Below are 19,484 nucleotides of genomic sequence, written 5' to 3'. Positions count from 1 at the left end.
ACAATACATACAATACATACAATACATACAATACATACATACATACAATACATACATACATACATACATACATACAATACATACAATACATACATACATACATACATACATACATACAATACATACAATACATACAATACATACAATACATACATACATACAATACATACAATACATACAATACATACAATACATACAATACATACATACATACATACAATACATACAATACATACAATACATACAATACATACAATACATACAATACATACAATACATACAATACATACATACATACAATACATACAATACATACATACATACATACATACATACATACATACAATACATACAATACATACATACATACAATACATACAATACATACAATACATACATACATACATACAATACATACAATACATACAATACATACATACATACAATACATACATACATACAATACATACAATACATACAATACATACAATACATACAATACATACATACATACATACATACATACAATACATACAATACATACATACATACATACAATACATACAATACATACAATACATACAATACATACATACATACATACAATACATACAATACATACAATACATACATACATACATACAATACATACATACATACAATACATACAATACATACATACATACAATACATACATACATACATACATACAATACATACAATACATACATACATACATACAATACATACATACATACATACATACATACATACATACATACATACAATACATACATACATACAATACATACAATACATACATACATACAATACATACATACATACATACATACAATACATACAATACATACAATACATACAATACATACAATACATACAATACATACAATACATACATACATACATACATACAATACATACATACATACAATAAATACATACATACATACATACATACATACATACAATACATACAATACATACAATACATACATACATACATACATACATACATACATACAATACATACAATACATACAATACATACAATACATACATACATACATACAATACATACAATACATACAATACATACATACATACATACATACAATACATACAATACATACAATAAATACATACATACATACATACATACATACATACATACAATACATACAATACATACATACATATATACATAAATACATACATTGGAATGATGTGGTATACCAGGGTCAACGAGCTGTCAATAGGCTGAACCAGGGTGTGTGAAAAGTCCAGGATAAACTACAGAAAAGTCTGTGGGGCCTGGATGTGGACAGGAAGCTATGTTTTCAGTGTTTTACACAGGACAGCTAGAGCCTGAGTGTGAACGAATGTTGCCTTTTTCGTCTGTTTTCCTGGTGCTATTTCACTGAGGCAGGGGTTAACAATGCTGTTTCCGGTAGGGTGGGGTAGTGCCAGGAATGGATGAAGGCAAGCAAATATGAATATGTACATATACATATACATAAACAGATCGACATATACATATTCATACTTGCTTGCCTTCATCCATTCCCAGCGCCACCCTGCCCCACAGGACACAGCATCACCACCCCCTGTACCAGCAAGGTAGCGCCAGGAAAACAGACAAAAGAGGCCACATTCGTTCACAATCAGTCTCAAGCTGTCATGTGTACTGCACTGAAACCATAGCTACCTATCCACATCCAGGCCCCACGGACCTTTCCATGGTTTACTACAGATGCTTCACATGCCCTGGTTAAGTTCATTGAGAGCACATCGACCCTGGTATACTACATCATTCCAATTCACTCTATTCCTTGCACAACTCTCATCCTCCTGTATATTCAGATCCTGATCGCTCAAAATCTTTTTCACTCCATCCTTCCTACTCCAATTTGGTGTCCTGCTTCTCCTTGTTCCCTCTACCTCTGATACATACATCCCCTTTGTCAATCTTTCCTCACTTATTCTCTCCGTATGTCCAAACTATTTCAACACACCCTCTTCTGCTCTCTCAACCACACTCTTTTTATTTCCTCACATCTCTCTTAGCCTTTTATTAGTTACTCGATCAAACCACCTCTCTCCACATACTGTCCTCAAACATTTCATTTCTAAAACATCCACCCTCCTCTATACAAACCTATCTATAGCCCATGCCCTGCAACCATATGACATTGTTGGAACTACTATTCCTTCAAGAATAACCATTTTTACTTTCCGAGATAACGTTCTCTCCTTCCATACATTGTTCATTGCTCCCAAAACCTTTGCCTCCTCCCGCACCCTGTGACTCGCCTCCACTTCCATGGTTCCATCCACCGCTAAGTTCACTCCCAGATATCTAAGATGCTTCACTTCCTTCAATTTTTCCATATTCAAACTTACATCCCAATTAACTTGTCCCTCAACCCTACTGAACCTAACAACTTTGCTCTAATTCACATTTACTCTCAACTTTCTCTTTTCACATGCTTTTCCAAACGCAGTCACCAACTTCTGCAGTTTCTCACCCGAATCAGCCACTACAGCTGTATCAGTGGCAAACAACTGACTCACTTCCCAAGACCCTCTCATCCCCAACAGACTCTCCAAAACTCTTGCATTTACCTCCCTAACAACCCCATCCATAAACAAATCAAACAACCAAGGGGAAATCACACACCCCTGCTGCAAACCAACATTCACTGGGAACCAATCACCCTCCTGTCTTACATCCTTACATGCCTTACATCCTTGTCAAAAACTTTTCACTGCTTCTAGCAACTTAGCTCCCACATCATATAATCTTAAAACCTTCCACAAAGCATCTCTATCAACCCTTTCATATGCCTTCTCCAGATACATAAATGCTACATACAAATTCATCTGTTTTTCTAAGTATTTTTCACGTACATTCTTCAGAGCAAACACCTGATCCACAAATCCTCTTCCACTTCTGAAACCACACTGCTTTTCCCCAATCTGATGCTCTGCACATGCTTTCACCCTCTCAGTCAATACCCTCCCATATAACTTCCTAGGAATACTCAAACTTATGCCTCTGTAGTTTGAACACTCACCTTTATCCAATTTGCCTCTGTACAATAGCACTATGTATGCATTCCCCCAATCCTCAAGGCACTTCATCATGGTCTATACATATGCTGAATATCCTTACCAACCAATCAACACAGTCACCCCCTATTTTAATAAATTCCGCTGCAATACCATCCAAACCTGCCACCTTACCAGATTTTATCTTCCCCAAAGCTTTCACCACCTCTTCTCTCTTTACCAAATCATTCTCCCTGACCCTCTCACTTCGCACACTACCCCAAATAAAACACCCTATATCTGCCACTCTATCATCAAACACATTCAACAAACCTTCAAAATACTCACTCCATCTCCTTCTCACTTAATCACAACTTATCATTACCTCCCCTTTGTTCTTTTGTCTTAAGCACATCATTTACCTCCTTCCAAGACATATTCTTATTCTCCCTAAAATCTAATGATACTCTCTCACCTTAACCCTCATTTGCTGCTTTCTTTTATACACCTCCAAGTTATTTTCACTACTTCCCTGTATCGTCCAAATGCCTCTCTTTTCTCTTTGACTAACAACGTTACTTCTTCATCCACCACTCGTTACCCTTTCTAATCAGCCCACCTCCCACCTTTATCAAGTCACATGCATCTTTTGCACAAGCTATCACTACTTCCCTAAATACATCCCATTCCTCACCCACTCCCTTCATAATCTGCTCCCACATTTTGCCATTCTACACTCAATCTCTCCTGGTACTTCCTCACACAAGTCCTTTCCTAGCTCACTTACTCTCACCACTATCTTCTCCCCAACATTCTCTCTTCTTTTCTGAAAACCTATACAAATTTTCACCTTTGCCTCCACATGATAGTGATCAGACATCCCTTCAGCTGCCCATCTCAGCACATTAACATCCAAAAGTCTCTCTTTTACACGCCTATCAATTAAAACATTACCCAACAATGCCCTTTGACCATTTCTCCTACTCACATACTATACTTATGTATATCTCTCTTTTCAAACCAGGTATTCCTAATCAGTCTTTTTTCTGCACACACATCCACTAACTCTTCACCATTTCCACTTACAACACTGAACACCCCATGTACACCAATTATACCCTCAACTGCCACATTACTCACCTTATTTAAATCACCCATTACTATAACCTGATCTCATGCATCAAAGCTCCTAACACACTCACTCATCTGCTCCCATAACACTTGCCTCTCAAGATCTTTCTTCTCATGACCAGGTGCATAGGCTCCAATAATCACCCATCTCTCTCCAACCACTTTCAGTTTTACCTACATCAATCTAGAATCTACTTTCTTACACTCTATCACACACTTCCACAACAACTGCTTCAGGAGTAATGCTACTCATTCCTTAGCTCTTGTCCTCTAACCAACCCCTGGCTTTACTCCTGAAACTTTTCCAAACCACTCTTCCCCTTTACCATTGAGCTTCGTTTCACTCAGAGACGTGTCCAAGTAAGGATATTCAAAGAGTTTATAGATTGGCAGAATGTATATACAGTGCCACTGTACAAAGGCAAAGGGGATAAGGGTGAGTGTTCAAACTACAGAGGTAAAAATTTGCTGAGTATACCTTGTAAACTGTGTGGGAAGGTACTGATTGAGAGGGTGAAGGCATGTACAGAGCATCAGATTGGGAAGTAGCAGTGTGGTTTCAAAAGTGGTACAGGATGCAAGAATCAGGTGTTTACTTTGAAGAATACATGTGAGAAATACTTAGAAAAACAGATGGATTTGTATGTAGCATTTATGGATACGGAGAAGGAATATGAATGGAATGATATAGATGCTCTGTGGAAGGTCTTAAGAGTATATGGTGTGTGAAGTAAGCTGCAAGAAGCAGTGAGACATTTTTATCAAGGGTGTATGACATGTGTGCGAGTAGGAAGAGAGGAGAGTGAATGGTTCCCAGTAAAGGTCAGTCTGTGGCAGGGGTATGTGATGTCCCCATGGTTGTTTAATTTGTTTATGGAAGACCATGCAAAAGTTTAGGAGAGAGGGATGAGAGGGCCTGGGAAGTGAGTCAGTTGTTTGCCAATGATACAGCAACGGTGGCTGATTCGAATGAGAAACTGTAGAAGTTGGTGACTGAGTTTGGAAAAGAGCGTGAAAGGAAAAAGTTGAGAGCAAATGTGAATAAGAGCAAGGCTATTAGGTTCAGCAGGGGTGAGGGACAAGTTAGCTGGGATGTGAGATTGAATGGAGAAAAATTGGATGAGGTGAAGTGTTTCAGATATCTGGGAGCGGACTTAGCTGCGAATGAAACCATGGAAGTGGAAGTAATTCATAGGGTGGGTGTGTGTGGGTGTGTGTGTGTGTGTGTGTGTGTGTGTGTGTGTGTGTGTGTGTGTGTGTGTGTGGGGGGGGGGGGGGGGGTCTGGGAGAGTGTGGGGAGGAGGGTGTCTGGGAGCAATGAAGAATGCATGGAAAGATAGAATATTATCTTGTAGAGCAAAATTGGGTATGTTTGAAGGAATAGTAGTTACAATATCATATGGTTGCAAGGCATGGGTTATCAATAGGGTTGCACAGAGGAGGGTGGAAGTGTTGGAAATGAAATGTTTGAGGACAATATGTGGTGTGAGGTGGTTTGATCAAGTAAGTAATGAAAGGGTAAGAGAGATGTGCGGTAATAAAGAGTGTGGTTGAGAGAACACAAGATGGTGTGTTGAAATGGTATGGACATCTGGAGAGAATGAGTGATGAAAGGTTGACAAAGGTTATATATGCATCAGAAGTGGAGGGAACAAGGAAGGATGGAGGGAAAAAGATTTTGCAATTTGGGCCTGATAATGCAGGAGGGTGAGAGATTTGCAAGGAATGGAGTGGATTGGAACAATGTGGTATACTAAGGCAATGTGCTGTCACTGGACTGAACCAGGGCATGTGAAACATCTGGGGTAAACAATGGAAAGGTCTGTAGGGCCTGGATGGGGATAGGGAGCTGTGGTTTTGATGCATTAAACATGACAGCAAGAGACTGAGTGAACAAATGGGGCCTTTTTTGTATGTTTTCCTGGCGCTTGGAGTGGCGATGCTATGTCCTGTGGGGAAGGATGGTGCCGGGAATGGATGTAAGCAAGTATGAATATGTACATGTGTATATATGTATATGTCTTTGTATGTATATATGTATATGATGATATGTATATGTCTGTGTATGTATATGTGTATATGCTGATATGTATATGTCTGTGTATGTATATGTGTATATGTTGATATGTATATGTACGTGTATGTATATATGTGTGTATATGAGTGGATGGGTCTTTCTTCGTTCGTTTCCTGGTGCTACCTTGCTGATGTGGGAAATGGCAATCGAGAATAACATAAACATAAATGAATAATAAGATACAGTATGTCAGAGCACAGAGCACTCCACTATGTTGATTACTGTCTGGGTGGGAGGAAGGTTTGGGTAAAGGTGCAGTGAGATGTCACAGCACAATTGAGTGACTCCTTACCCATCCAGCATGGAGGTTTAGGTTACATCAATCCCCTTTGCTTCCATTGTAAAACATTATTAAAGTGAAAATATTTGATATAATTTATTTTTCATAATATACTGGCAGCATATGTGTGAAATGATGCATGGTAGAGAAACATTCAGCAAGGACACTCATTACTTCAAATGATGCATGATCTGTTAAATGTACACCTCTAACATAAATGTATGAGATATGCAGTCAGTCTCCAAAGCAATCCACTTTCAGGAAGGTGGATGATTAGCACATAATTTCTCTCAGTGATACAAGTGAAAAGACAAAAAGTCATATGTAATGGACACCTTTCTGATATGTACAGTCATCATGATCACCAGCAAACATTAAACGAAACTGATGTTCAAGTCTCTGGCTACTTCTCTTTAACTTCCACAAATTCAGAGCCAGAGAAAAACTGGATTATCATTATAATAAACTAGTCTTGTTCTATAGGTATATTCAAAACATGGAGTGCACAGACACCATTTTGTGTTTCCTTAAACTGCAAATTCCTGATAACCGAAAAGCACTGAAAGCCTATGCCTTTCATTCCTGTTATGAAATAGTTTATCATGAACAGAAAATAGTAACTAATACTAAAATAACTGAGACAAAATGAAAATTCTTAAACAGTTATACTATATTGTGAGGCATACTATGTATATACTATATAACTCATTATTTACTGTCACAGCATAACCACAACAGGGTTCTTCCATCATTTTACAATCAACACCACAAAATCTTATTCGCATATGCCCATTACAAATATGTGGGGGTCCGAAAGAGGATAAAAAAAGAAGAATAAAGATAGAGAGATGAAACAAATAGAGAATGGAAAGCTGAAGGTATCTATTAATTCAATATGTGGTAACTTTTGTAAAAGCTGTAGAGCCTACTATGGTTCAGTAGTCTGCCTCTACCTGAAAAGATGTTCCCTAAAGAATCATAATGTATAACTTACCTTGCCACACGGGCAGTGGGTGATGGTATCAACTGCTCTCTTGCATGGCTGACAATCCCCAGGATGACACTCTGCTTCACACTGGTGGTTTCCACATTCCAAGGTGTGGCAACATGTGCATCCACATCCATAAGTGGTCGTGCCAAATGTTTCTTGGGTGCAAACAACTTCTCGCATATTTTTTCCACAGTGGCATCCTAAAATCAATACCTCTAAAGTCAAAGGAAGTGGAACAAGTTAAATACACAACAAATACTGAAAATGTAAGTTTTAAAACTGAAAAACCTTTTTCCCTGAAGGAAGTGTCCCACAAGGATGAGAGATTTTCTGGGATAATGTTAAGGAAGTAGTCATTAGGAACATTAGGTAGGAATCTTTGCAAACACTGCACTAGACTTGCCTTCTGCCAATGGCCTCTTAAGGTCAAGGCACTTAAGGCTACAAAGCAGCACTGGAGTTCACTGATTATAGACTCTATTGCTGTGGCCAATCCCTTGAGGAAGTTCCTATAGAATCCACTTTTGGACCTTCCAACCCTCAGTGTTTCCAGTGGGGAAGCACTGGCTTTCCCCATCCTTCACTGGCTACTCATGCTTCCAGTAGGGATCGGGTATATCAGGCAAAAGCATTCCTTTATTCAAAGGAAACGCAATAACCTCTCCTCATCATCTAATGATAGGTCTTTTTGGTCTTTAGCTAAGGGCATCTCTAACAACTTCTGTCACTCTACCTTTCATTCACTTTTCCGTTTTGATGGTACTATAGCTGTCTCTGCCCTAGACAAAGCCATGCTCTTTGGTTTCCATGACTCTAACATTCCTTAACCCCCTGATGCACCTCTTACTAATCCTATGCCCCTCCCCATACTCTCTTTTTGGAAAGTCTGAAAAGCACTTTACTCTGGAAACAAACATGGCTTATGGTCCTGAAGCATCCATCCTCATGTACTGAATGAGTGTGCGTCTGGGCTTAAACCTGTTCTTACCCATCTGTTCCATTTCTGTTCATAAGCCAAAACTTTTCCTTCTCCTTGGAAGCATGCATTGATACATCCCCTCCCTTACAAAGGATGACTGTTCTGGCCTCTCTAACTATCATCCTATCGCTTTGAAATCTACCACTTTCAGACTTTGAATCCCTCCTCAACTCCTATATCCTAAGACACCTGGAAAATCACAGTCTTCTCTCTGATTATCTATATAGCTTCCGCAAGGTGAGATCTACTGGTGATATTACTTCCCATCTTACTAATGTCTAGCTATCATCCATGAATGATGAAAAATTTAGTGGAATCATGTGTTGCTGTCCTTGACATATCCAAAGCTTTTGACAGGGTGTGGCAATGGAGTCTCGCCTCTAAGATCCCCTCTTCTGGCTTCCCTCCCTCACTTTGCTCTTTCATATCTAGCTTACTCTCCAGCCAATCTATCTCTACTGTTGTTGATGGATCAGTCTTTCCCTTTTCTCCATCAACAACACTGTCCTTCAAAGTTCTGTCCTATCCCCTACACTTTCTCCCTTTTTGTCAATGATTTCCTCGCCTCCACAAATAATCAAATGCACTGATATGCTGATGACTCAACAATGCGTTCATCTACATCCTTCAATTCCGCTTCTTCTCTCTCACTCAATCTGCATCTCATCCTGACACAGCTTCCTCAATAAACTCAGACTTGGATAGGATATATCAGTGGGGTAGACAAAATCTATTTAAGTTTAATGCCTCCAAGACCCAGCTTCTACCCATCTCTCAATCGAGAACTCCTCAACACTCATTTCTCCTTTGACTGGTTCTGTAATTCCACCTCTTGACTCCATGAACATACTTGGTATTACTTTAACATCCACTCTTTCTTGGAAACCCCAGACTAAGGGAATAGATAAGTCTGCTTCCATGAAACTGGGTGTCCTGTTTAGATGTCGAAGAACTTTTATTCTGAACAGTTGATCCGTTTATATAGAAGACTGATTTGTTCTTATGTGGCATACTGCTCCCACAATTGGGGTGGTTCTAGCTCTGCATCCTTACTTGAAAGAGTTGATTCGAAAGTGGTCTGACTTATAAACTTTCTCAGGTTAACTTTCAAACTTGAGCCTCTTGCCCTGCACCACAAAGTTGGTTCACTTTCCCTTTCCTTTGTTTTTGTTCCTAAGAGATGGCTGCTAGCATACCCCCACCCACTAGCTAAACCATGTAATACTCAGCAAGCTGCTGCATCACATGATTACTGTGAAGCCATTGGCAATTCAAGGGTGGGCCCATTCTGGTAACCACTTCTTTCCCTACACGTCAAAGCTCAGGAACTCTCTTCCTTCTCATGTCTTTCCCAATAACTATGACCTGGCACATTTTAAAAGATAGGTTTTTCCTTCCTCTAAAATTTGTAAATAATTTCCCTGTCTTTTCCTTTTCCCTTTCATAATTATCTCTAAATTTCAATTAAGCCTGTCTGACACATTTCTCCTTTGAAAAGCTGATATCATCAAGATGTCAAGGAGGTAAGCCAGAACAATCACTTTGAGGATACTAGTTTTGGAAGTTAGTTCAAAATTACACAGGTAAAAATTTGTGGGGCATGGAAGCAAAAGTGTCACAGGTTGGGTGAGGGGGTAAAGGTTCTGAAAGCATTGAGGATTGTGTAGAAAAAAGGGCTGTTACCTGGGAGGGCAAAAATGGGCATGTATGAAGATACATTAGTCCCAATAATGCTGCATGGAGGAATGGTATGGGCTACAGATTAGCATGTGTGGAGAAGGGTGGATCTGTTGGAAATGAAATTCCTGAGGATAACGCGGTATGAGGTGGTTTAATCAAGTAAGTAATAAACAGGTAAGAGAGTAGTGTGGTAATAAAAACAATGTGGTTGAGAGAGCTGAACAGAAACTGGTGTGCTGAAATGGTTTGGACATATGGATGATGAGAGAACTTAGGAGTTAGAAGTGGAGGGGACAAGGAGAAGGGGACGACCAAAGTGAAGGTGGAAGGATGGAGTGAAAAAGATTTTGAGTGATTGGGGCCTGAACATGCAGGAGGGTGAAAGATGTGCACAGGATGGAATGAATTGGAGTGATGTAGTATACAGGGGTTGATATACTATCAATGGACTGAAACAGGGAATGTGCATGTATTTGGGGCCTGGTTGTGGATAGTGCACTGTAGTTTTGGTGCTCTGCACATGCCAGATAGAGAATGGATGAGAGAGTGCTGCCTTTATTCAGCTGTTCCCAGTGCAACCCTACTAACTCAAAAAATTGCAATCAGATGTGAAAAAAAATGCATTAACCAAATGGCTTTGTACAGTACCACAACCAATGATGTTACGTAGTGTTACGTAGGGAAAACTTTTAAATTTCAGTTCCTCAATGGGATATTCTAGTTTTCTGGAGTATCCAAGTCTCCCCCCAACCTTCTCATGGTGACCTCATTATCACATTCTTAGTGGTGGAACAGAGGGGAAGGCATTGCCCAACTCCAGGGAAATATAATTCTATTCTTTTTAAACAAACACTTCAGGTGTGCTGCCTCTGAAAAACACTGTACTGGAGTTGACCTCTGTCAGTGGCCTGTCAAGGGTGAGGCACAAAAAGGTATAGCAGCAGCACTGGAGTCTACCTGTTATGCCAGGGAGTAAAAAGGACAAGCGATTCAAAGTGATGACTGAATGTTAATGGTATGATTGGTGAGAAAAAAGGAGGGAGCATCTGAGGAATCTTAAAAGTTATAGTTTGTATGTACTGGGGATTGGGGAAACCCATATCCTTAGGCAGGATGTATGTAGTGAAAATGGAAATGATGAATACAAGTTCTGGGAGGATAAGGAAGGAGGAGCGATATGGACGGGAACGAATGAAAATTATCAGGGGAGAGGAAAAAAAAGGATGTGCAATTATGTTATTACCCACCGCTTCTAGCAGCTCTCCCCTACACTGTAAATTCTTAAGACCTCCCACAAGGCATCAATATCAACTATATCATAAGCTTTTACCAATTCCATAAATACCACATACAAACCTATCTGTTTTTCTAGGTATCTCTCAAACTATCCTTTAAAGCAAACAACTGAAACTACACTGATCCTCCCCAGTTTCATTTCTAACAGATATATCTATATCCACCAAGGGAAGGAACGCATCGAATGATGTGTATTTGGAGATGAACCTTCATGTGTCAACACAGTAAAGCACCGTACATATATTTTGCTAAAACTTCCCATATATACTGTAATAAATATAAAAAAATTCATGTTCATATAAGAATGGTAAATGCAGCAGTTAACACAAATGAATATCGCCTAAAATAATGAACCTTAAAACATCCTACCACACTATGAACTTACTCTGACTGATCTGTTGTTGACAGTCTCCACAAGGTCCAGTGTGGCATTTTTTCTCACACTTATGGCCTTCACAGTTAAGCAACTTGCCACATACCCCATCACACAGGAATGGTTCTGTAATGCTACACTTTACTTCACAAAATTTTGCTCCACATGGACATGACCTTGGGGGAAAAACAAAAAGAGTGGAATTATATCAATAAATGAAATATCTAGAGATAACAAACTAGAGATAACATACTAAGTTTTAGAATGAATTTTAGATTTAGAAAAAATAATCTAGTCCTTATAAAGCTTATTCATTAAGATGAGAATCCTCTGCATCCTCCAAATTCATTTTTTGGCACTTGCAAACCTAAGTTCTTCACGGAAAATCTGATCCATACAATCACATTACACCTTAAACATCTTTCTGAACTTTTAATGACCAGAAAATCTTTGATCATGGGACAAAAAAATCTAAAACCTATTGCTGTAAAATCCCCTTTATGGGGTTACTGCTGTTCTGGGTTACACTCCACGTAGGAGAAAGATATGATGGGCTCCTCTTGGGTGTGAAGTCCTCAATTCTGCTATACTCTTCTCTGTCCACTTAAAATAATACTGCCTCATCAAAGGTAACTTCTTGCTTGCTGTTCTACCACTAGCAGGCAGAGTTCATTAACATAAATATATATACAACCTGTACTTACCCACTTCCTGCCCTAAGAGTCTCTTCTACTTTCATGGGGCTCTTGTAGCAGTTGGAAAACCAGCCAAATCCACCAGGTGGGACCATAGATCATATAAATATGATGTGTATGCATCTATATACTGAGAGTGAAAGGCAACTGAGCCAAAAGTATTCAGTGTTTTCATTGTAGTCATGAAGGGTTTTGGACATACTGAACAAGTGTACCATATGTGAAAGCAAAGGTAATTGTTTTTCCAAAATATGTGGCAGAAAGTTGGGGGTATACACAAATAATGTCTTAGAGGAGATAAAATCTAGGTACTGGATCCACATTATATCATGAAAATGGGACCAAACATTACTAACATAAGATGTTTACTTAAATAAACACCTGCATGTACGGTTATTGGTCTGGCAGAAAGCTGGGGGTATACACAAATAATGTCTTAGAGGAGATAAAATCTAGGTACTGGATCCACATTATATCATGAAAATGGGACCAAACATTACTAACATAAGATGTTTATTCAGATAAACACCTGCATGTGTGGTTATTGGTCATTTCATGAATGATGGAACTGAGCAACCTAACGCCTATGCTTCCCGGATGCTCACTTCTAAGTGAAAAGAATTATACTCATATCGAAAAAGTAGCTCTGTCTTTAATTCATGGGGCAAAGAAATTTCATCGGTAAATCTACAGTAGTAAATTGCCACTGGTTACTGATGATAAATCCATTTTGGCTATTCTGGGACCAAAAGCATTCTGTACCTTCACTTGTGGCAGCTACGATGCAAAGATGGGCAATTACCTTATCAATATACAATTATAATTAGAATTTAGGCCATCTAAATGTCATGCTAATGCTTATAATCTGTCAAGATTAACAATCATTGATGCTGAGTGTGAAAAGTACTTTAAAAGTTATGTTATTTACTTTGTCTCTGTCTCCCATGTTAGTGAGGTAGCGCAAGGAAACAGACAAAAGAATGGCTCAACCCACCCACATAAACATGTATATACGTACACATCCACACAGGCAAATATACATACCTATACATCTCAATGTATACATATATATACACACACACAGACATATAAATATAAACACATGTACATAATTCATACTGTCTGCCTTTATTCATTCCCATCGCCACTTTGCCACATATGAAAAAAACAGCCCCTTCCCCCGCATGTGCTTGAGGTAGTGCTAGGAAAAGACAACAAAGGCCACATTCGTTCACACTCAGTCTCTAGCTGTCATTTATAATGCAGTGAAATCACAGCTCCCTTTCCACATCCAGGCCCCACAGAACTTTCCATGGTTTACCCCAAACGCTTCACATGCCCTGGTTCAATCCATTGACAGCACGTCAACCCCGGTATACCACATCATTCCAATTCACTCTATTCCTTGCACGCGTTTCACCCTCCTGCATGTTCAGGCCCCAATCACTCAAAATCTTTTTCACTCCATCTTTCCACCTCCAATTTGGTCCCCCACTTCTCCTCATTCCCTCCACCTCTGACACATATATCCTCTTGGTCAATCTTTCCTCACTCATTCTCTCCATGTGACCAAACCATTTCAAAACATCCTCTTCTGCTCTCTCAACCACACTATTTTCATTACCACACATCTCTCTTACCCTATTATTACTTACTCAATCAAACCACCTCACACCACATACTGTCCTCAAACATCTCATTTCCAGCACATCCACCCTCCTCCACACAACTCTAGCTATAGCCCACGCCTTGCGACCATATAACATTGTTGGAACCACTATTCCTTCAAACATACCCACTTTTGCTTTCCAAGATAATATTCTCAACTTCCACACATTCTTCAACGCTCCCAGAACTTTCGCCCCCTCCCCCACCCTATGATTCACTTCCGCTTCCATGGTTCCATCCGCTGCCAAATCCACTCTCAGATATCTAAAACACTTCACTTCCACCAGTTTTTCTCCATTCAAACTTACCTCCCAACCTCCCATATGACTTGTCCCTCAACCCTACTGTGCCTAATAACCTTGCTCTTATTCACATTTACTCTCAGCTTTCTTCTTTCACACACTTTACCAAACTCAGTCACCAGCTTCTGCAGTTTCTCCCATGAATCAGCTACCAGAGATGTATCATCAGCGAACAACAACTGACTCACTTCCCAAGCTCTCTCATCCATAACAGACAGCATACTTGCCCCTCTCTCCAAAACTCTTGCATTCACCTCCCTAAAAACCCCATCCATAAACAAATTAAACAACCATGGAGACATCACACACCTCTGCCGCAAACCAACATTCACTGAGAACCAATCACTTTCCTCACTTCCTACACGTACACATGCCTTACATCCTCAATAAAAACTTTTCACTGCTTCTAACTACTTGCCTCCCACACCATATATTCTTAATAACTTCCACAGAGCATCTCTGTCAACTCTATCATATGCCTTCTCCAGATCCATAAATGCTACATACAAATCCATTTGCTTTTCTAAGTATTTCTCACATACTTTCTTCAAAGCAAACACCTGATACACACATCCTCGGCCACTTCTGAAACCACACTGCTCTTCCCCAATCTGATGCTCTGCACATGCCTTCACCCTATCAATCAATACCCTCCCATACAATTTCCCAGGAATACTCAACAAACTTATACCTCTGTAATTTAAGCACTCACTTTTATCCCCTTTGCCTTTGTACAATGGCACTATGCAAGCATTCCGCCAATCCTCAGGCACCTCATCATGAGTCATACATACATTAAATAACCTTACCAACCACTCAACAATACAGTCACCCCCTTTTTTAATATATTCCACTGCAATACCATCCAAACCCGCTGCCTTGCTGGCCTTCATCTTCCACAAAGCTTTTACTACCTCTTCTCTGTTTACCAAATCATTTTCCCTAACCCTCTCACTTTGCACACCACCTCGACCAAAACACCCTATATCTGCCACTCTATCATCAAACACATTCAACAAACCTTCAAAATACTCACTCCATCTCCTTCTCACATCACCACTACTTGTTATCACCTCCCCATTTGCCCCCTTCACTGAAGTTCCCATTTGTTCCCTTGTCTTACGCACTTTATTTACCTCCTTCCAAAACATCTTTTTATTCATTATAATATCCCTAAAATTTAATGATACTCTCTCACCCCAACTCTCATTTGCCCTCTTTTTCACCTCTTGCACCTTTCTCTTGACCTCCTGCCTCTTTCTTTTATACACCTCCCAGTCATTTGCATTATTTCCCTGCAAAAATCATCCAAATGCCTCTCTCTTCTCTTTCACTAATAATCTTACTTCTTCATCCCACCACTCACTACCCTTTCAAATCTGCCCACCTCCCATGTTTCTCATGCCACAATCATCTTTTGAGCAAGACAGCACTGCTTCCCTAAATACATCCCATTCCTCCCCCACTCCCCTTACATCCTTTGTTCTCACCTTTTTCCATTCTGTACTCAGTTAATTAACCAGGATTTTCCAGTAACTTCAGAGCCAGAACATCCAGGTTTCTCTCCTAAAGCCTACTATCTACCTCTCTTTTATTTCTCATCTTGATTACATCCACACACATTCATACACCCTACTTTGAACCTTTGAGGAGGATGAGCCCTTCTTGCTTGGCTCCTTCTCTTCCAACTTTTAGAAATCATAATAAAAGAAAGGAAGGTTTTTCCAACCCCCTGCTCCTGTCCCTTGTAGTTTCCTTCTACAACACACAAAGGGGAAAGTCCCCCCACACAAAAGCTATACACATACTCAACAAATCTTGCAATTATTCTAATCATACTCACATACTCAACAAATCTTGCAATTATTCTAATCCTTTAAGTCTCCTGTATGAAAATTATATATAATTTGGAAAGTCCCACATTTTGGAAAAAAAGAAAGCCTTATACCCTCTTGCAAGTTCAGGTCACTAGCATTCAAAACCTTTCTCACTCCAACCATCTATCTCCAGTTTTGATCTCCTCCTTCCCCTTGTCCCTTCCACTTCAGATGCATATATCCTCTTTGTCAACTTCTCCTTCTGCATTCGTTCCATATTTCTAAGCTATTCAAGCACACTCTCTTTAGCTCTCTCAACCATACTCTCCTTTATACCACACCTCTCTCTTACCGTATCACTTTTCACTTGATAAATACTCTCAAACAACATATTGTCCTAAAACATTTAAACTTCCAACAAAACCTCTTCTGTAACTTCTCAGATAATAATCATACCATTTTGCATATGTAAAATTACCTTTTGATAAAGGCTGTACAGGGAGGGCATGGTCCTGGATGGCAAAGAATATTGCACTTGTGTTTACACCAATCAATAACACGACTTCTTCCACATATCTCTCCACAGGAATGAGCTATGTCACGGCGATTCCACTCAGGTTCTCGCATTTTTCCACAAAAGCACCGGTAGGCATTAGGGACCTTTGGGGTAGAACCCTGACATGCTGGACACCGCCAACCAGCATCTGAAAATTAAGGATTTTTATAAACTGCAAAAATGATGTCACAAAGACCAGAAGTCACTTCCCTACACTCCTTCAAATATCCCCTTCAGCAGTAGTGCTACCACTTCCTTATCTTTAGCTCTCACACCAAACCTTAACTTTATCCCCATGACACCCTTAAGCCATTGATTCTTTTACCCTTGAGCTTCCTTTATTATGCCAAAACAACCCAGTCATATTGTATCCCTCTTCTGATTAAGCTACCTATAACATCAATGAATCTGTCTTAATTGCTACTACTAAGAACTTTAGTTTGTTCCAAAGTAACTTTAAACCAAATCCAATTATCAACCAAATCATTATGAAAGAATTATCAAGAAATTATAACAAGAAAAATAGTTGAACACACATCTTGTCACTAAGGCAACCCCCCCACACAATCTTCCTTAACCACATGGCACTCCCCAATTTCCATTTAACAGTCAGCCTACTGTGTAGTCAGGAAGAGACAGAATCCTTGTGGTGATATTGGGATTCAGAAAACTTTATGAATTGTTTGCACCTAATAAGGAAGACTGTTTCTGTGAAACATGTAGTCTCTTCTCCCCTTTCATTAACCTCTCCATATTTCAACTTTGTCCCAGCCTTGATGCTGACTTTTGTCCATGAATGGGGCCTCTGACAGAAAAAAAAGAAGCAAAAGTAGTAGTAAATGCAATGGTACTATTGCAGAGGTGATGTCAATGGAGATGGTAGTCTCACCTGACAAGAAAATTTAGGGTGAAAAGTAAAAAGCAATTGGTCCTTAAAGTTTTTGTGAAAGTTCAAGTTTTACTTTCACATATGGGGCATAGGTTAAGGATGGGCATGAGTGACAAGTTCATTTTTACCTTTGCAACAGACAGCAGAATAAATGATGATAGGCAGATTGTGAGAGAAATGTAAACAACAGATTTTACCCTCATAATGTTGTAAAGTATAATCACAGGATTTGCTGGCACTATTTGCTGGCCCTGCCTTTTGACAAAATGGTAGAAGTAGATAGAAGTACAGGTACACCACCGATTTTCTAGCACTCTTGGTTCCAAAGCCTGGTTATGTAATATTAATTCATCAACACACCTCTTACCCACTAATTATACATCTCCCATGCATCAAAAGTATACCATGGACTGCTAGAAATTCAAATCAAACAAATATTAAATGTAAATTAAATAAATGAATGAAATACATAATACACATGCTCAGTGCTCGTCAGCTACGAGATTTGCAAATTCGTCCACATACTCGGCAGCTCCTTCGTGATTTGCAGACAGCTTCTCTCTGCACACTTTATTCATGGAAATTCCATGATGCTTCTTGAATCTCTGAATCCATCCTTCACTATAGTCACACTCATGTTGTAATTTAAGTTCTTAATGGAACAACTTAGCCTGGTCCATTACCATGCTACCTAACATGTCCACTCCATCACTCCAACGCTGTCGAAACCATTGCATCATCACTTGATCATGCTCAGTAATCTTACCATCTTTCATAGTTTTTCTGATCATCATTTGCTTCTTGGAATCGCTGTCTGCAGAGAATTTCAATATTTTCTCCCTTTGCTTCTTTGTATCATAAACAGATGAACCAATACTGTAGATGTCACATAGCTTATGCACAGAAACACCATGATCCATTTTCATCAACAGTTTTCCTTTATCTTGGATCGATATGGACCTGTGTTTATGTTTGACATCACGACTGATGCTCTCATATGTCTTAGAAGTCATAGCTAGGGTGAAATATAAGCAAAATAAGCTAAGAATCTCACAGAATTGCGACATTACCACCAACAAGTGCAGTGTAAAGAATGTAAATAAGCGCGCCCTACACACAACGCCATCTGTGGCCGCCCAGTAAACTAGTCTAGTGGCCACAGTAATTTCAAGTTCCCTCACGTAATTTTGTCCTGACTAGAGGAGGTGCCGAACCATCACTTGCCAGATAATCAGTGGTGTACCTTAGGAGGTAGGAACAATTAGACTGGAGCATTAGGTAGATGTAGTTGGTAGGAGCATTAGATAGAAGTAGTCAGTACGAACAATAGGTAGGAGCCTATGCAAACGCTGCACTAGAGTTGCCAACTGCCAGAGGCCTGTTAAGGGTGAGGCATAAAAGCTAGGAAGTGGCATTGGAGTTCATTTGTTATTGTGACTATTGCTGTGGCCACCCCTTTGAGGGAGTTATGATTGGAACATGCATCAGAGATATAGATAGATAGATATTGGAGTGGTGTAAATGAAAAGATCATATTTTACCCCAAATGTTGTAAGCTGTGAAGAACAAATATATCTTAAGAATGTTAAGTTGTACAATGCCAGCAACCAAAATGCATATAAAGGCTACCCCTGCAGGGTGACAGTTCACAGTGATATTTCCAATAGAAACAACTGAAAAT

The 19,484-nt window shown here is 39.5% G+C and overlaps 1 protein-coding gene across 1 annotated transcript in view; it reads right to left on the bottom strand.

The window, feature by feature from the left end:
• The window catches only part of stc (nuclear transcription factor, X-box binding stc), a 98,174-nt gene that overhangs the window by 71,476 nt on the left and 7,214 nt on the right, over positions 1-19,484 (bottom strand). Inside the window, exons 3-5 of the mRNA XM_071695636.1 lie at positions 16,837-17,062; positions 11,889-12,052; positions 7,552-7,748 (exon numbers count right to left, since the gene is read on the bottom strand). Coding sequence (XP_071551737.1) covers positions 7,552-7,748; positions 11,889-12,052; positions 16,837-17,062 — 587 coding nt within the window. The remainder of the gene's footprint in view (positions 1-7,551; positions 7,749-11,888; positions 12,053-16,836; positions 17,063-19,484) is intronic.

Source organism: Panulirus ornatus, chromosome 58 (assembly GCF_036320965.1).
Source record: "Panulirus ornatus isolate Po-2019 chromosome 58, ASM3632096v1, whole genome shotgun sequence".
In the NCBI taxonomy this organism is placed as follows: domain Eukaryota; kingdom Metazoa; phylum Arthropoda; class Malacostraca; order Decapoda; family Palinuridae; genus Panulirus; species Panulirus ornatus.
This window is presented reverse-complemented; position numbering and strand designations above follow the sequence as displayed.